Source organism: Schistocerca cancellata, chromosome 6, assembly GCF_023864275.1.
Source record: "Schistocerca cancellata isolate TAMUIC-IGC-003103 chromosome 6, iqSchCanc2.1, whole genome shotgun sequence".
In the NCBI taxonomy this organism is placed as follows: domain Eukaryota; kingdom Metazoa; phylum Arthropoda; class Insecta; order Orthoptera; family Acrididae; genus Schistocerca; species Schistocerca cancellata.
Genome location: NC_064631.1, coordinates 290922943 through 290943429, shown reverse-complemented (window position 1 = coordinate 290943429; position 20487 = coordinate 290922943). Strand labels below are relative to the sequence as shown.

Below are 20487 nucleotides of genomic sequence, written 5' to 3'. Positions count from 1 at the left end.
GGCTATTGGCCGCTGTCTGCACGTGTTTTAGCGGTGGCACCCTCGCTGCATGAGAGCCGCTGTGCGGAATAGCCACCTTGGAGGCAGAGCCCTCTATGGGCTGACCACGTCCATTTGTTCTGCCGCGTGTTCGACTTCCGCAGCGGAAGGTACTAGATGCCTCCCTCCCGAAATTGGTGCATAGGGGCGGAAATGCCCTGGACGATGCCGAGGCAGGCAGAACGAGGGCACAGGTTGTGAGATGTCCGGAGGGACCACTGGGGGAGGGGAGGGCAGACTGTCTGCGGCATCCATCAAGGTGTCACCAGAGGGCAGGGGGTCAGTGGGCGTCTCTATACCCCGGCAAGGCGGAAGGGGTGTCTGCAGAGCCGGCGAGGAGAAGGAGGTTGAAGGGAAGGGCTCCACCTTGAGGGACGTTGCCGCATCAGGAAGCAGGGAAGGCGGTGGGGGAGGAATCAAGGCAGGGGCCTGAGGGCGGAGTTGGTTATGGTGGCGACGCTCGAGCCCTCTGTGTGTCTGTATGGTCGTCACTCGCCACCCATGAGCCGCTGTCACCGTAGCGGGCCTCCATGCAGGTGTGCCGCCATAGGAGCGGGCCCACACGCCCATGCCCCGGGTGTAGCTGGGCCCAGAAGGGTATGGTGTCAGCAGGTGGAGGAGGGTCCGAGGTTGTCGCCCGTGAAGGAGTTCGGCAGGACTATGACCGGCCACCGGTGTAGTGCAGTAGGTGCTTAGGAACAAGGTGAGGGCCGAGGTGGTGGCCGACGGCTCCACTGATTTCATCAGCTGCTGTTTGAAAGTGCGGACCAGGCGTTCCGCTGCGCCATTGGATGAAAGATGGAAGGGGGGAGAGCGAATGTGTTTGATACCGTTAGCAGAGCAGAAGGTCTGGAACGAGGACGCTGTGAATTGCGGCCCGTTATCTGTGACCAACGTCTGAGGAAGGCCTTCAATGGCCAACACCTGGGCCAAGGTGGTGAGGGTGGCATCAGTGGTGGTGGACGCCATGCGAACCACATATGGGTATCTGGAATAGGCATCAATGATGAGGAGCCACATGGAGCCTAAGAAGGGGCCTGCAAAATCGAGATGGATCCTGTCCCAGGGTTGGCTGGGTGTTGGCCAGGGCGCGAAAGATTGTGGAGGACTAGCCTGACGACGCACACACACTGTGCAACCACGGACCAGGTGCTCAATGTCTCCATCGATCCCTGGCCAATAGACATGTCGTCGAGCCAACGCCTTCATGCGAGACATACCCCAGTGTCCGCGGTGTAATAAGTGCAGGACGCAGTGGTGTAAGTCTGGAGGGATGAGCACCCGATGGGCGTCAGAGTCCGTGGACAACAGGAGGACGTCCTCCATCACCAAAAGTCTGTGTGAGACGTGAAGCCATGGGCTGAAGTCAGTTTTCAAACGTCGGGTAAGGTAGGGAGGTCACATAGCGGAGGACTTGCCGCAGAATGGGGTCCCTGTGCGTGGAAGCGGCGATTTGTGTGGCCGTCAGAGGAAATTCATCGAAAGTCTCCCAGTGGGCAGAGTCGATGTGGAAGCACAGGACTTCCTGCTGGTCGAATGCCGGATTGGGTCCTGCTGGGAGATGTGACAAGGCATCTGCATTAGTGTGTTGACTGGTGGGCTTATAGCGGATAGTGTAAGTGTAATTTTGCAAGAACAACGCCCAGCGCTGAAGACGCTGAGCCGTCGATTCTGGGAGGTGCGAATGTGGACCGAAAAGCGACACTAAGGGCTTGTGATCCGTGAGGAGGGTGAACTGCACCCCAAACAGGTAAATGTGAAATTGCTGAACTGCAAAAATAATGGCAAGAGCCTCCTTTTTGATCTGAGAGTAATTCCTTTGCGCAGGGGTTAACGTCTTGGATGCATATGCCACAGGTTGTTCCGACCCATCCTCATTCCTGTGTGCCAGGACTGCCCCAATCCCATACGCTGAGGCATCGGCCGCCACCACCAAGGGACGATCCGGAGAGAAAGGCGTCAGGCAAGGAGCAGATTCCAGCATCGTCTTCAGGCGGGTGAAAGCCTGATTGCAGGCAGAAGTCCATGTGTAAGGTACCCCTTTGTGACTCAGGCGATTTAGGGGATGTGCGATTGGGTGGCTTGGGGTAAGAACTTCAAGTAATAATTGACTTTCCTCAAAAATACCTGGAGTTCGGATAAGTTTTGTGGATGGGGAAGGGCATCGATGGCTGCGACATTGCGGTCTGAAGGGCGAATGCCATCTTTACTGAGCCAATGTCCTAAGTACTCCACTTATGGTTGAAAAAAACTGCACTTCTCCAGTTGACAACGTAAACCTGCAGCCTGCAGGGCGCGAAATAAGGTACTGAGGTTGCCCAGATGTTCCTGGCGCGTGCGCCCCGTGACTAAGATATCATCGAGGTAATTGACACAAGCCGGTATTGGTTGCGTAAGTTGCTCAAGATACCGCTGGAAAATCGCAGGGGCAGAGGAAATGCCAAACAAAAGACGCTTGTATTTATAGAGACCGAAAGGCATGTTGATGACGACGATGGCCTGCGATTCCTCATCCAACGGCAATTGGTGATAGGCTTCTGCCAGATCAATCTTAGAAAAGTACTCGCCACCTGCCAGTTTAGCGGGAAGGTCTTCCTGTCGAGGAATGGGATAAGTTTCAACCAAAGACTGAGCGTTGACCGTAGCCCCAAACCCCCACAAAGACGAAGCGATCCATTGGGTTTCTTGATGACCACTAATGGCATTGCCCAGGCACTCGATTGTACTGGCTCGATAACGCCCGCAGCCTGGAGCCAATAGAGTTCCTGCTTGACGGCCGCACGCAAAGCTACTGGAATAGGCCGAGCCTGACAAAAGCGAGGCCGTGCATTCGGCAGTAAAGTGATGTGTGCCTGGATATCAGAAGCGCAGCCCAGGTCTGCCGAAAACAAGGAGGAAAAGGACACGCACAGATCGTCTAGGTCCTGAAATGGAACCGTAGTTGAAACGAACTGCACTTCGTCTTGAATGGAAAAGTCAAACCATGTAAACGCATCTAGCCCAAAAATGTCCGAAGCCGATGGGTGGTCCACCACAAATAGGGTAAGGGGCCGGGGAATGTTTTTGTAGATGGCCATAACAGAAAACTGCCCACGGAGAGGGATGGAACCGTCGCCGTAGGCGACCAACCGCCGCGAGGGTGGAGACAATTCTGGAGACCCGAGACGTGCATACGTCATCAGATTGACCAAAGAAACTGTGGCCCCCATATCGACCTGGAAACGGACGTCCTCGTTAAAGATGCGTAGGGTGAGGAATAACTTTTGAGCCAATGTGTCGATCCGAGGGGCGACTGCGTGTAAAGCATGGACAGCTTCCTGTTGGCCCGCAGGGGCGGGATGGGGGCGTGTCGAGCGGCTACGACAGACAGATCGAAGGCACCCCTCTTTCTCACAGAGCGTATAGGTCTTCCAGAGATGGGGACAGTCCGCTCGAGTGTGGGCCGAGAAGCACTGGGGGCACGACGGGAGGGGGCCCATGCGGCCGATGTCGAGGGGCGACCGGTGGTTCGGACGCCATTGAGACGTCAGACAGCGAGGAATCTCGACGGCGGTGCCCTCTGGAGACTGCGCCCCGTCGATAGCTATAAGGAGTGGAGCGGGAAGTGGACTCGACCGCTGCCACCTGGGGCCGCGCCATGAGACGTTCGTTCGCCGCTTGAGCAATTTCGAAGGAATGGGCAATACGCAGAATGTCTTCCAACGAGGGGTTGTCCAACTTTAATGCCGCAGTGTGGACCTCTGGATCGGGTGCCAGTTGAACGACCACATCCCAAATTAACGAATCTGCATATGACGCCTTGCACTGTTGATTGGTGCACGTGAAGTTGCATTTGCGGCTGAGGCCTTGCAAATCCATCACCCAGGAACAATAGGACTGACCCAGCTGCTTGTAGTATTGATGGAATTCCAAGCGAGACGCAACCACGTGGTATCGCTGGGAGTCATAGTTAGTTAGCAACACACAGATCTCGTGAAAGGAGAGAACCATGGGGTCGGCCAACGGTGCCAACTTGCGGAGCAAGAAAAACGTGTCCAGTGAGGCCCAAGACAAGAACAACGACCACTGCAGAGAGTCATCCGATACCTGAAAGGCTGTGAAATGTTGCTTCAGATGATGCAGGCACGTTTCCCAATCCTCTTTTGCGTCGTTGAAAGGTGGGAACGATGGCCGACGTGGGAACTTGTCGGAAAGCGGGGCACCTGGGGAAAGGGGTGGGAGGGAATCCCGCTTATTGACCCTGTCCGAGAGCAGCTGCAGTGAGGTCTGTAAGACCTCCAACTGCTGCTGCTGCTGTCGCATGAGCTGCTGCTGTTGCTGTAAGAGAGTGAGTAATTTCTCTTCCATACTCCTACATTCCGTTTACCTTGTCGCCAAATGTTGTAACCACAACCAACAGCGGGAACGCCTTGGGCTGCGTATTGGAGCCGCCAGGCGGCGAAGCCGCTGGCGCTGGAGCACGCACCACCGGGTAAACACAGGACGAGTCGGACGACAGACCAACGACAACTGACAACAACCAACCACGACCGACTATGAGCGACACAACAAGGAAGTGATAAACAACGGAGGCTTGTGGAAACCACAACACTAAACACCAAACGTAAATCCACTCAGAACCAGAGCTAGGCAAATGTCAACAACGAGCAATGACCAGAATGCAGTACCGCCAAGATAGAAACTAAATCCAGAGCGAGTACCAGACTGGCTGGACTAGGGCAGAGCGGGTCCCTATATACGAAACCTGAGGGAGCGGCTATAGGGCGCTGTCTGCACGTGGCTTAGCGGTGGCGCCCTCGCTGCGTGAGAGCCACTGCGCGGAATAGCCGCCGCGAAAGCGGAGCCCTCTATGGGCTGACCACGTCCATTTGTTCTGCCACGTGTTCGACTTCCGCGGCGGAAGGTACTAGACAAGGTACATTCCATTGGTCTGTTGGCAGCTTGTGACCAGGTGTGATGTGAGGATCTTATTTAAATTTCTGAGTAAAATACCTCGAAAGACTCTAGGTAACTTCTTAAGCAACATATTGAGGGATTGGCAGTTTAAAGTACATCAAGGTGAAAAGAAAAGCTGATGACATTTACTAAATGATGGCTTGTTCAGGACACTGTTCTTGCTCTGGTGTTACTCAATCTCTTCACAGCAGACCCTCCACACTTGACATGCCATAAATTTCAATATGCAGATGACCTTGCAATTTCATCAGAGTGAAGATATTTCTGAATGTGTATGACATGTAACAGACATCCTTATTAAATTTGTGAATATTTTAAGACATGCTGCCATAGATCTAATGTTTCTGAAATGTAAGTATGTCTCTTTCACCTCTCTAACTGATTAACATCAGCAAAGATTAACCCACTGTTTGGTCATCTGGGCACAGATAATTTGATAAGCCAGAATACGTTGGTCTCACATTAGACAGACTGGTGATATAACACAACAACCTTTCCCTGTAGTAAGAAAGGTACAAACACAAATGAACCTGGTGACAAAACTGTCATGTAGTACATGTGGTTAAAATACTTCAGTTCGTCAAGGAGCATCCTTTGCGTTGGTATACTCTGCGGAAGAATATTGCATACCAGTTTAGCTCCACTGTGCTCATGTGAAGGAAGTTGATATTGGTTTGAATATGGCTATGAGAACCATTAATGGTGCAGTCAGATCTACTGTCAGTACTATCAAACATTTTTCCAGTTCTTTTTTGTGGAAAGATGAGTATCTACAACCTTCTAAAAATGAGTCAATTCCTCTTCATAGAGGTTTACTCGTGCTTTCTAGAAAATGTCTCAAATCCAGATGATCAACAGGTGGAGGAGGAGTCCAAATGCTCTTTACTGGATACAACTGGAACAGTCGATGGAAACTTGAGTGCTAAGCCATAAAAACCAGGAACTACAAACTTACTGACAATCTAACTGTTAAAGTTCCAGGCTTTCATCATCCTATCGAGGTGTGAGTACCTCTCAAGAAATTCCTGACTGGAGAAGGTAAATGCAATTACAAATGCACAAGTGGGGCTTTTGCACTAAAGTACCTGTAAGTGTGCTGATTTTCAGAAAATGAGCCACATTGTAAATTAGTGGCTAACAGACATTTCCCTGATGGTATCAAGAGTCGTATGAAGCATGTATGCTTCACTGGATTGAGTCTTTGGACATCTCTGTATAGTCTGGGCCATTTAATGTTTATTTAGCAAATATATTTGCACATACTTTTTTTTGTCATATATAGAAAACAATTTTGTTGTTGTAACTGATGCATATGACGATAAAGCTGATGATGATAAAAAGTTGTATGTATCCAGAAGCAGTTTTCATTTTGATGTATAGGAAAATAAATGTGTCATTGTTGTTAATGGAATATAATGCATACATACATACATAAGCACGCACACAAATAAATAACATCCATGTGAAATATCACTCCTAATGCAGTTGATGCCATCTTAAGAATCAACATTTTCTACAATATTCATCAAGTGCTCTCTGTACACCATGGAAGAAACCATTGCTAAGACATATATACCAGATATTGTCAGAAAGATCATCATGAAGTGAAAATGGCATGTTAAAGGGAGTCCCTGTAAATTGGTTTGATTGCTTCCCTATCGGCTTCAGGAATAGAGTTCTTGTGTTCAAAAGACACTCCTGAAACTTCAGCCTTCCATAATTTGCACCATGATTCAGGTCCAGATGGGCAGAGTGAATGTATTAGTTTTCTGTTGGTTGCAAGTTTGTGGAAGTATGAGACCCAGACTGCTTTCCTCATTTCCGTTATTTTTGATGGCAGTTCCATAATACTGCTAAAGCTGATTTATTGTTTTATCAGTCTTCCACCCTCTAAGTGACTTGCCATCAGACAGTACAGTGGTGTGAAGGGTTTGTTTTAATTTTCTGAGACATGTGCCCATCCTGTTTTGCACATGCCCAGTGCATTCCAGTTTCTTTATCACAATATTTCCATATGGATTTGCTTCAACAAGACACTTATACACTTTAGAATCTCCATCCCAAAGATACTGTGTGTATCGGACACCCCTTTCCTGCAGTGATCAGCTAAACATTTTCGTTGTGGCATCAGTTTCCATTCCTCCACTGGTTCCATCATAATTTTTCTGACAGTTTTCATGTTCATTTTTTTCCATTTTTCTCACAGTAGCTATAGCAATGTTTTGTAAGTGCCTCAAAACCAATTACTTTGTCTGTATCTACAGTTGTAATTGAGGCAACCGAGTTTTTCGATGTGTTTCACTCAAAGCATACAAACAATTACCAAGCAACAGACAATACAGCAGTGTGAATGACATGGAGTGCCACATATTTTCTGTCCATAGATGAAAATCACAGCCTTCTATAAAGAATAGTTTCCGAGATATTCAAATATAAACAGATGCAGGTCCGAAATTTTGTGATTTCAGAGATACACATGTAAGTCCAGAAAATTAAAAATAAAATACTTCTAAGTGTCACACACAGATAATTTATGCACCATGTTGTGCAAGAAAGAATAAATAATGTTCTAGGGAATGTTTTGTAAAGTGTCAAAATTTTCGAATTTTTGCCTGAGATTTAGATTAAATGTTTCTACAGTGTATTCATAGGGCTCCCAAAAACCTTAAAGATAAATTGTTGCATTGTTCCCCTAGTGATTTCAGCAGAGTAAATGCAATGTGAAATGCTAAGGATAAGAAAAAGGCTTCATTGTGCATGGAATACGGATTTGTAGAATGAAATTTTGAACACTTATGGGAAATGAGAGGAGAGGAAGGAGAAAATAAATAGAGTAAGACCATAGCAGAAATTAAATGAAAAACTACCCTTATAAAAACTGAAGGAGAGTATTTCTGACATCAGTTTCCTTTCTGTTTCAGACAGAAGCTCCTTCTCTTCTTGGTATTGCAGGGATTGATGTTCCTATTCCTGAAATTGAGAAACTCACAATGCCTTACAAAGTAAGAATTTGATATTGAAAAGTAGTTGGTTTTACATCTCGGTATTTATTTTGTCAGCATTAAGTAAAGTTAGCCTATACATACAATACCTCTTTTGTTTACAGATTGGTGTCAATGGCTATGCTTTCATAGTTACAAACAATGGTTATGTTTTACTTCATCCTGACCTTCGCCCAGTGGTGAGTATTAGGACATAACACTTTTGTAGTCTCACGGGGATACCAGTATGATGTATTACAGCTAACTTAATAAGAAATGTAACTATTTCTCTACAAGGAATGTGCAAAGTTGTATACTGTCTTCATTTTTTTATATTTGCAACTTAAAAAATGTTAAGAGTTTTATAAATATGTAATGGAACACAGTTTTAGAAATAAATGTACTTGGTAAAGCTACTTTACAGGATTAAAATTTTGAGTAAATCTTAGAGGTTACCACCAGTTCCATCAGAGATTGGAAATTAGATTCTTGAATAATTAATTACAGGGAGTTTTATATGATGACTTTCTTTATTTCTGTTCTGTGTTAGTGATATGGCCCATAAGGATGGGTGTAGTAATATTTGCAAATGGAAAATTGTGAAACAGTTGCTGTATCACTCAAGTTGTTATACTGATGAAAAAGCACTTGGGACTCAAGATCATCGTGTGTGCAGAATGGATTGGATTTTCATTATTCCAACACTCACTGCAGGAGACGCAATGAAAAAAATGTCATAAAACATGGAATATTAAAATGTGCATGAGGGAGGTGATCATCAGATTCTTCAACACCTATTGGAAAGCCTTTTTGTTATCTGCTAAATGACAATATTATACAGTGATACAGTTAATATACATCTGCTCAACAAAGGAAACAAAGTGGTATGCTTCAGAGCGAACATGCTACACATGATAGAATATCATGACAGATACATATTGCCTTCTTTGTTTTTTGGCCTCTTTTTACAGCAGTGGCCCATATACAAGTTGTATAGGTCAATTGCTGCTTTTTGGAACTGTAATAAAAGTCTTATCTTTAGTGGTCACTATAACGATATGGTTTTTTCTCTTACAAGTTTGTCTGTTGTGATCATTAACAGTTCAGATGCTTTACTTATTATTATAAACAGTTTTTATTCTTTTCATTACTCACAGTTTTTTTGTCGTTTATTGCATTCTTCTTCCGTTTCCAAATCTATGTGTTGGGTTCTTGCACACAGCACTTTCACTGCACTTAATATATTCACATTTCTGTGTTGGTAAGTACCACTCTCCTCTCACCATTTCACATCTTTCCTACTGTTGTTGTGAGATGCGTTCGTGTTTTGTTTGTTTTGGTGGTGATGGAAGGGTGCATGTTTATTTTTTCCAACTAGGAGAGAGGGGCGGAGGGATGGAGGAGGGGAGGGGAGGGGGGGAGTGTGTGTGAGTGAGTGAGTGAGTGAGTGAGAGAGAGAGAGAGAGAGAGAGAGAGAGAGAGAGAGGGGGGGGGGGGGGGAGTCGTGATGAGAAAGGAGGCACCCCAAAATAATATCATAAACTAGGCAATGTCCCAACATTAGATCATCCCCCACTGTATCGCAATAAAGCAATAACTCACACACACTGAAGCTAGGACATGTTAGCTCCCTTCACACACACACACACACACACACACACACACACACACACACACACACACAAGGAGATAATCCCCTCAATTGTAAAATAAAAAATAATATCCCCCCCCCACCCCCCCAATCAGAAAATATGAAACTCATAGGGCGACAGCAGATGTTTCCACCACTACCAAAACAAACGAAAGATGAATGCATCCTACAATAGCAGAACAAAATAAGCAAAATGGCACAAAGACACTAATACGTACCAACACAGGAATGTGAATACTCTAGACTCTCACTAATCCGGCCATTCCTGGCACATATGGGTACTGAATTACTGAGTGTGTGAAATTTATTTTATTCATTTATTTTGTTTTTTATTTATTTTTAAAACATAGGGGATATAGTGTACTGTACTTTATTAAACTGGAGGATACATCTTTGCAATAATGCACTGGTAGAGTATTTATGTCAGTGTGTTGAAAACAACATGGATTTTTGGGATTTTCCAATCACCATAAGCGGTAGTTTGACTCTCATTTGCATTACAACAGGCCATTAATGTTACACGCTGTTTCTGTTGCTTGTAACCATGAGCTTCCTTCTCGTTTTTGAAGGAAGCATCATGTAAGAGTCCTGTTTCATCAGCATTATACAAGGCATCAGCAGTTATATCTTCTTCCTCTATTATCTTCTGTATCTTGCTTACAAACTCATCAACATCCTTATCGTTAGCTGAGTGACTTTCCCCGGTGACTGTCAGCTGCAGAAAGCCATGTTGTTTCTTCCAGTCTGATAGCCAACCTTCTCTTGCTGCAAACAAGTTACTACTGCCAAGTTGTTTGTTAAATGCAGCTGCTTTTTCCTTTATAATTGGGCCACTAACTGGAATTCCTTTACTGCATTGTTGTACCAACTATCTATAAACAGCTGTGTCCAGTTCTTCATTCTCACTCTTTTGCATAACCTTCCGTTTTCCCAACTCATTATCCATTTGTGTTGAGTACTGTCGAGTAACATCTTCTTTCTTTTTGATGTCATAAATAGTTGCTCGTCTAACACTGAACTCAGCAGCAATGGCTTTCTGCGAAGAACCTCAATTTAACTTATCTAAAATTTCAAGTTTTTGCTTGAAGTCTAGCATAATGTGTGTCCTTTTAGAAGACATGATTGCGAAATGCACAGAAAGCTACAATTTCAAACACAGTTTATAAAGCATTGTTTGACTAAGCATAGTTGTGCATGATAATTCATTGTGTACGTGTTTTTGAATGTGTGCCAGATTACTGAGAGGCCAGACTACTGGGGGCCAGATTAGTGAGAGTCTAGTGCATATTAAGTGCAGTGAAAGTGCTGTGTACAGAAACTCAACAAATACAGTGGAAGAAGAAGAAGAAGAATGAAATAAACAACGAAGAAAACTGTGTAACGAAAAGAACAAAAGCTGTTTTATTTTAATAAGTAAGGCATGTGAACTGTTAATGATCCTAAAAAACTAAATCGTAAGAGAAAACACCATATTGCTACAGCAACCACTGAAGATGCTTTAAAATAAAACAAAATGCATCTGGTCTTAATAAGACTTGTATTACAGTTGCAAAAGGCGGCAATTAACACATACTACTAGTCAAGGCAGGGTAGCACTATCTTATAACAACTGTCTCTGAAGGATTAATTTTGTGTGTGTGTGTGTGTGTGTGTGTGTGTGTGTGTGTGTGTGTGTGTGAGGGAGGTGTCTCTTTTCAGTTAGTTAACTTTGAAAAAGGACATTGTCCAACAACTCTGCAATTGATGGGTGATTGACTTTAACATCTTCTCAAATTTGTATTCCACTGAAGACATTCCAAAGTACAATGTCAAAGATTAATTTTCAGAAGTATTAAAATGCCTTCAGAAGAGCTTCTACATCTACATCTACATTTATATTCCCAAGCGCACCCAACAGTGTACGGCGGAGGGCACTTTACGTGCCACTGTCATTACCTCCCTTTCCTGTTCCACTTGCGTATGGTTCGCAGGAAGAACGACTGCTGGAAAGCCTCCATGTGCGCTCGAATCTCTCTAATTTTACATTCATGATTTCCTCAGGAGGTATAAGTAGGGGGAAGCAATATATTTGATACCTCATTCAGAAACGCACCCTCTCGAAATATGGACAGCAAGCTACATCCCGATGCAGAGCGCCTCTCTTGCAGAGTCTGCCACTTGAGTTTGCTAAACATCTCCGTAACGCTATCACGCTTACCAAATAACCCTGTGACGAAATGTGCTGCTCTTCTTTGGATCTTCTCTATCTCCTCTGTCAACCTGACCTGGTACAGATCCCACACTGATGAGCAATACTCAAATTTAGGTCGAACAAGTGTTTTGTAAGCCACCTCCTTTGTTGATGGACTACATTTTCTAAGGACTCTCCCAATGAATCTCAACCTGGCACCCACATTACTAATAATTAATTTTATATGATCATTCCACTTCAAATCATTCCACACGCATACTCCCAGATATTTTACAGAAGTAGTTGCTACCAGTGTTTGTTCTGCTATCATATAATCATACAATAAGGGATCCTTCTTTCTATGTATTCTCAATACATTACATTTGTCTATGTTAAGGGTCAGTTGCCACTCCCTGCACCAAGTGCCTATCCACTGCAGATCTTCCTGCATTTCGCTGCAACTTTCTAATGCTGCAACTTCTCTGTATACTACAGCATCATCCGCGAAAAGCCCCATAGAGCTTCCGATACTATCTACTAGGTCATTTATATATATTGTGAAAAACAGTGGTCCCATAACACTCCCCCGTGGCACGCCGAAGGTTACTTTGTCTGTAGACGACTCTCCATTGAGAACAACATGCTGTGTTCTGTTTGCTAAAAACTCTTCAATCCAGCCACACAGCTGGTCTGATATTCCATAGGCTTTTACTTTATTTATCAGGCGACAGTGCGGAACTGTATCAAACGCCTTCCAGAAGTCAGGGAAAGTGGCATCTATGTGAGAGTCTGTATCTAATATTTTCTGGGTCTCATGAACAAATAAAGCGAGTTGGATCTCACATGATCGCTGTTTCCAGAATCCACGTTGTTGATTACTACAGAGTAGGTTCTGGGTTTCCAGAAATGACATGATACACGAGCAAAAAACATGTTCTAAAATTCTACAACAGATCGATGTCAGAAATATAGGTCTATAGTTTTGCGCATCTTCTCGACAACCCTTCTTGAAGACTGGGACTACCTGTGCTCTTTTCCAATCATTTGGAACCTTCTGTTCCTCTAGAGACTTGCGGTACATGGCTGTTAGAAGGGGGGCAATTTCTTTCGCGTACTCTGTGTAGAATCGAATTGGTATCCCGTCAGGTCCAGTGGACTTTCCTCTGTTGAGTGATTTCAGTTGCTTTTCTACTCCTTGGACACTTATTTTGATGTCAGCCATTTTTTCGTTTGTGCGAGGATTTAGAGAAGGAACTGCAGTGCGGTTTCCTCTGGGAAACAGCTTTGGAAAAAGGTGTTTATTATTTCAGCTTTACGCATGTCATCCTCTGTTTCAATGCCATCATCATCCCAGAGTGTCTGGATATGCTGTTTTGAGCCACTTACTGACTTAAAGTAAGACCAGAACTTCCTAGGATTTTCTGTCAAGTCGGTATATAGAATTTTACTTTCGAATTCACTAAACCCTTCACGCATAGCCCTCCTTACGCTAACTTTGACATCATTTAGCTTCTGTTTGTCCGAGAGGTTTTGGCTGCGTTTAAACTTGCAGTGAAGATCTCTTTGCTTTCCCAGTAGTTTCCTAACTTTGTTGTTGAACCACAGTGGGTTTTTCCCGTCCCTCACAGTTTTACTCAGCATGTACTTGTCTAAAACGCATTTTACGATTGCCTTGAACTTTTTCCATAAACACTCAAGATTGTCAGTGTCGGAACAGAAATTTTCGTTTTTATCTGTTAGGTATTCTGAAATCTGCCTTCTATTAGTCTTGCTAAACAGATAAACCTTCCTCCCTTTTTTTATATTCCTATTTACTTCCATATTCAGGGATGCTGCAACGGCCTTATGACCACTGATTCCCTGTTCTGCGCTTACAGAGTCGAAAAGTTCATGTCTGTTTGTTATCAGTAGGTCCAAGATGTTATCTCCACGAGTCAGTTCTCCGTTTAATTGCTCGAGGTAATTTTCGGATAGTGCACTCAGTATAATGTCACTTGATGCTCTGTCCCTACCACCCATCCTAAACATCAGAGTGTCCCAGTCTATATCTGGTAAATTGAAATCTCCACCTAAGACTATAACATGCTGAGAAAATTTATGTGAAATGTATTCCAGATTTTCTCTCAGTTGTTCTGCCACTAATGCTGCTGACTCGGGAGGTCGGTAAAAGGAGCCAGTTATTAACCTAGCTTGGTTGTTGAGTGTAACCTCCACCCATAATAATTCACAGGAACTATCCACTTCTACTTCACTACAGGATAAACTACTACTAACAATGACAAACATGCCACCACTGGTTGCATGCAATCTATCCTTTCTAAACACCGTCTGTGCCTTTGTAAAAATTGCGGCAGAATTTATCTCTGGCTTCAGCCAGCTTTCTGTACCTATAATGATTTCAGCTTCGGTGCTTTCTATCAGCGCTTGAAGTTCCGGTACTTTACCAATGCGCAGCTTCGACAGTTTACAATTACAATACCGATTGCTGCTTGGTCCCCGCATGCCCATTGCCCTTTGCTGTGTTCTCCTGAAAATTTCCATTAGGGCTTTGGTGAACTCAGTGCTATACATCATTCATGCACAGGTAGGTAATTGAATTGTCTGACCTGTTAATGCATTCATAGTCCTTGGCAGCACCATTTGTGTTTCATCATCCTCTGCAGAAAAGGAAAAGGGAGAGAAGGAAACGTAGTAGGTGAATATGGATTGGGGCTAAGAAATGAAAGAGGAAGCCGCCTGGTAGAATTTTGCACAGAGCACAACTTAATCATAGCTAACACTTGGTTTAAGAATCATGATAGAAGGTTGTATACATGGAAGAACCCTGGAGATACTAAAAGGTATCAGATAGATTATATAATGGTAAGACAGAGATTTAGGAACCAAGTTTTAAATTGTAAGACATTTCCAGGGGCAGATGTGGACTCTGACCACAATCTATTGGTTATGACCTGTAGATTAAAACTGAAGAAACTGCAAAAAGGTGGGAATTTAAGGAGATGGGACCTGGATAAACTGAAAGAACCAGAGGTTGTACAGAGTTTCAGGGAGAGCATAAGGGAACAATTGACAGGAATGGGGGAAAGAAATACAGTAGAAGAAGAATGGGTAGCTTTGAGGGATGAAGTAGTGAAGGCAGCAGAGGATCAAGTAGGTAAAAAGACGAGGGCTAGTAGAAATCTTTGGGTAACAGAAGAAATATTGAATTTAACTGATGAAAGGAGAAAATATAAAAATGCAGTAAATGAAGCAGGCAAAAAGGAATACAAACGTCTCAAAAATGAGATCGACAGGAAGTGCAGAATGGCTAAGCAGGGATGGCTAGAGGACAAATGTAAGGATGTAGAGGCTTATCTCACTAGGGGTAAGATAGATACTGCCTACAGGAAAATTAAAGAGACCTTTGGAGATAAGAGAACCACTTGTATGAACATCAAGAGCTCAGATGGAAACCCAGTTCTAAGCAAAGAAGGGAAAGCAGAAAGGTGGAAGGAGTATATAGAGGGTCTATACAAGGGCGATGTACTTGAGGACAATATTATGGAAATGGAAGAGGATGTAGATGAAGATGAAATGGGAGATACGATACTGCGTGAAGAGTTTGACAGAGCACTGAAAGACCTGAGTCGAAACAAGGCCCCCGGAGTAGACAACATTCCAGTAGAACTACTGACGGCCTTGGGAGAGCCAGTCCTGACAAAACTCTACCATCTGGTGAGCAAGATGTATGAAACAGGCGAAATACCCTCAGACTTCAAGAAGAATGTAATAATTCCAATCCCAAAGAAAGCAGGTGTTGACAGATGTGAAAATTACCGAACTATCAGTTTAATAAGCCACAGCTGCAAAATACTAACACGAATTCTTTACAGACGAATGGAAAAAGTAGTAGAAGCCGATCTCGGGGAAGATCAGTTCGGATTCCGTAGAAATACTGGAACACGTGAGGCAATACTGACCTTACGACTTATCTTAGAAGAAAGATTAAGGAAAGGCAAACCTACGTTTCTAGCATTTGTAGACTTAGAGAAAGCTTTTGACAATGTTGACTGGAATACTCTCTTTCAAATTCTGAAGGTGGCAGGGGTAAAATACAGGGAGCGAAAGGCTATTTAAAATTTGTACAGAAACCAGATGGCAGTTATAAGAGTCGAGGGGCATGAGAGGGAAGCAGCGGTTGGGAAGGGAGTGAGACAGGGTTGTAGCCTCTCCCCGATGTTATTCAATCTGTATATTGAGCAAGCAGTAAAGGAAACAAAAGAAAAATTTGGAGTAGGTATTAAAATCCATGGAGAAGAAATAAAAACTTTGAGGTTCGCCGATGACATTGTAATTCTGTCAGAGACAGCAAAGGACCTGGAAGAGCAGTTGAACGGAATGGACAGTGTCTTGAAAGGAGGATATAAGATGAACATCAACAAAAGCAAAACGAGGATAATGGAATGTAGTCGAATTAAGTCGCGTGATCCTGAGGGAATTAGATTAGGAAATGAGACACTTAAAGTAGTAAAGGAGTTTTGCTATTTGGGGAGCAAAATAACTGATGATGGTCGAAGTAGAGAGAATATAAAATGTAGACTGGCAATGGCAAGGAAAGCATTTCTGAAGAAGAGAAATTTGTTAACATCGAGTATAGATTTAAGTGTCAGGAAGTCATTCCTGAAAGTATTTGTATGGCGTGTAGCCATGTATGGAAGTGAAACATGGACGGTAAATAGTTTGGACAAGAAGAGAATAGAAGCTTTTGAAATGTGGTGCTACAGAAGAATGCTGAAGATTAGATGGGTAGATCACATAACTAATGAGGAAGTATTGAATAGGATTGGGGAGAAGAGAAGTCTGTGGCACACCTTGAACAGAAGAAGGGATCGGTTGGTAGGACATGTTCTGAGGCATCAAGGGATCACCAATTTAGTATTGGAAGGCAGCGTGGAGGGTAAAAATCGTAGGGGGAGACCAAGAGATGAATACACTAAGCAGATTCAGAAGGATGTAGGTTGCAGTAGGTACTGGGAAATGAAGAAGCTTGCACAGGATAGAGTAGCATGGAGAGCTGCATCAAACCAGTCTCAGGACTGAAGACAACAACAACAACATCCTCTGCAACTAGTTCACTTTGTAGGCAGGAGTGAGGATGGATGTATCGCGTGCATCTCTGCCCTGCAAAGTCCATCCTATGTAATTATCTGTGGACTGTTCATTTGTCAATAAGCTGAGATGGAACAAGCGTTATAAATTGTGCAAAAATTTCTGCCTGGTTGAAGTTATTTTTAGTCCCAAATGAGGACACACATCCATAATTGGATTTAGTATGATCATCTTGTGTCTGCAGTTTTGAGGTATTTCCATTGCAGATGAGAATACCTGTCGAGGTCATTGTGTTTACTAACAAAGAGATCTGAAAATGTAAGTATTTTTTCGAAAAGTCTTAAAAATAAGGTTATACTACTGGTACATAAAAAAACTGAGAACTCTTAAATTGTTATAAACCTTCTTATAAATTATATCCACAATAATAGATAATTGCATACATAAAGCGAAATATAACAACTTTGAAAGAAAACAAAATTAAATGAACAGCAATTTGGCTTCAGGTCACAACTGCTCCCCCAGGGGGTCCACAACTCTTTTGTGGATACGTGCGTAGCGAGCACGGGACCCCGAGCTAATGTGGCCTTCCTTCCTTTCCGGGCTGCATACCTTCCCTTTCCGCATCCTTCCCCATCCCTATCTTCGCCCCTCCTCCCCTCACCTCTGGCTCTTTCCTTCCCTTTCTCCCCATCTGGGAGTATGGTTTGTGCCTACGTCCGGAGACGGACGCTCGTAAATGTACTGCATTCTTCGCCTTCCTTGCTTTTATGTCTTCTTCCTTCCTTTGTCCTTCTCTTTCCCTTACCTCTTCTCTTTACCCTTTTCTCCGCTGCGGCGTTTGAGACCTCTCTTATTTCCTTTCCCTTTCTCTTTCTTCCTCCCTGTGCGTGTCTGAAGGCCGACCCACGCCCTTTGTGCGTAGCCGATGACGGGGTAACGCGTAATTCCCCGCCCCGGGTAGACAGGTAGGACACGTACGTACCCCCTGGTAATGGCCAGGCCCAGGGAGGGGTGATTACCCGAGATGATACCTTCCGAAAGTGCCGATTGGTCCCTCCGTCCGTTTGTCGGGAGGTGTGACCTGAGGTGTGAACAATCACCTAAGGCGGGAGTGCCCTCAGAGAGGGCCCTCACAAGGGAGGAGCGCGCCATCGGAGACGCCGGTAATCATGGGGGATTCTTCCGCAATGGTTTCCTTACCTTCCACTATGTCTGCTCACAAAGGTAAGTATACTGAGTCTCAGCCACAGACAGTTCTTCCATCGTTGCCACAGTTCCTTGTTGTTTCTCGGTCTGACGAAGGTCACGACTTCTCCACGGTCAACCCTTTCATTATTCAGAAAGGTTTCAACGCAATTGCAGGTCCTGTAAAGTCTTGTTCCAGATTACGGAATGGCACCCTGTTGTTAGAAACACACAGTGCCCTCCAGGCACAAAAATTGCTGCGTACTTCTCTGCTCCACACCTTCCCTGTCCGGGTGGAACCGCACCGTACCTTAAATTCCTCGCGTGGAGTCGTTTATACACGCTCCCTCGATGGTTTGTCTGACGAAGAAATTCAGCACTACCTGTCTGACCAGGGTGTAACGGATGTTCATAGAGTTATGAAAAGGGTTGACACGAACATCAGTCCAACCCGCACTGTCTTCTTGACATTTGACAAAGTTCAACTCCCATCGAAAATCAAAGCAGGCTATGAGATAATTTCCGTTCGTCTTTATGTCCCAAACCCTACGCGTTGCTATCGGTGTCAGCGGTTCAATCACACCAGCCAGTCCTGTTCCAATCCGGCCAAATGTGTTACGTGTGGCAAGGATGCCCATGAGGGTGCTTGTCCACCTCCATCCCCTCGCTGTATCAACTGTATGGGTGACCACGCTGCTTCCTCTCGAGATTGCCCCGTTTTTAAGGACGAAAAGCTCATCCAGGAAATAAGAGTGAAGGAAAAGGTGTCGACCTTTGCTGCTCGAAAATTATTCGCCAGTCGCAAGCCCACCGTGCCTCAGACAGGAAAATATAGCACTGTTCTTGCTTCTCCTCGGCCAACAAAGGAGGCGGCCACGCAGACTTGCGACCTCACCTTTAGTGCCACGGTCGTCAGATCGGCCAGCGCAAAGATCGCTCGTTCAACCTCACCACTTTCGCCTGCCCACTCTATGGCTCACCCTTCGTCGGGTTCTGCTAAATCTCGAGCCCAAAAGTCAGACGCCAAGTCTTCGAAGAAAGAGCATACTCGTGAAGAGTTTTTACGTACCGCAACTTCACAACCATCGGTTCCTCCTTCATCAAAACATCATACTTCCAAGAAGGCTACAAAGAAACCCAGTTCCTCTCCTTCTCCGCCAAGGCGTGTCCTATCTACAGCACCACCTGGCGGAAATCGCCCTCGACCGTCTTCTGTGTCGCCGAGGCGTACTGCTGGTGGCCGGTCAACCGGCCGATCGCTGGTGGCAGGGGCTGCTCCTGACCAACCTATGGATCAGGATCTTCTGCCTTCGGTTGAATGCCATTCCATGCTGTCGGTCGCAAGCTCTGAGCAGTCGTTGAGTTGACAGCACCCTTGGTCACATTCCTCCATTTTCTGTTCACCCTATGTCCATTATCCACTGGAATATCCGCGGCATTCGAGCCAATAGGGATGAATTGTTGATCCTCTTACGATCCTACTCGCCGGTCATCTTCTGTCTTCAGGAAACAAAGCTGCATCCCCATGACCGCTTTGTTCTCCCTCATTTTCAGTCCGTCCGATATGATCTCCCCTCTGTTGAAGGCTCTCCAGCCCATGGAGGACTCATGATTCTTCTCCATGATACTCTCCATTATCACCCAATCCACTTAAACACTTCCTTCCAAGCTGTCGCCGTCCGTCTTTCCCTTTCTGGATACACGTTCTCTCTTTGTACTGTATACATTCCATCATCCACACCAATGGCACAAGCTGATCTCCTTCATCTTCTTGGTCAGCTTCCACCCCCCTGTTTGCTGGTTGGGGACTTCAATGCCCACCACCCGCTTTAGGGATCTCCACATCCTTGTCCACGTGGCTCTCTATTGCTAGACATCTTCCACCAAGCGGATCTAGTTTGCCTCAACACTGGGGTCCCCACATTTTTGTCTGCCTCCACGACAAATTTATCTCATTTGGACCTTGCGGTCGGTACTGTTCCGCTAGCTCGGCGCTTCGAATGGTTCACCCTTGATGATACACACTTGAGTGACCACTTTCCATGTGTCCTTAGACTGCAGCCTCCATTGGCATATATGCGCTCGCGACGCTGGAAATTTGCCCAAGCCGATTGGACACTTTTTTCATCTCTAGCGACATTCGATGCCCGTCGCTTTCCCAGCGTCGACGATGAGGTCACACATATTACCGACGTTATTCTTACAGCTGCGGAACGTTCAATACCACGCACCTCCGAATTGCCCCGGCGTCCCCCAGTTCCTTGGTGGAACGAGGCATGCCGTGACGCAATACGTGAGCGGCGACGTGCTCTTTGCATTTTCCGTCACCATCCTACTTTGGCCAACTGTATCCGCTATAAGCAGCTCCGTGCGCGATGCCGTTGCGTCATCCGCGATAGCAAGAAGGCAAGCTG

At 45.0% G+C, this 20487-nt stretch overlaps 1 protein-coding gene across 3 annotated transcripts in view; it reads left to right on the top strand.

Moving 5' to 3' along the window:
• LOC126190697 (voltage-dependent calcium channel subunit alpha-2/delta-3-like) overlaps positions 1-20487 on the top strand; it is a 398470-nt gene that overhangs the window by 248868 nt on the left and 129115 nt on the right. For all 3 annotated transcript variants that reach the window (XM_049931163.1, XM_049931162.1, XM_049931161.1), the window contains 2 exons: positions 7917-7997; positions 8102-8176. In XM_049931163.1, coding sequence (XP_049787120.1) covers positions 7917-7997; positions 8102-8176 — 156 coding nt within the window. The remainder of the gene's footprint in view (positions 1-7916; positions 7998-8101; positions 8177-20487) is intronic.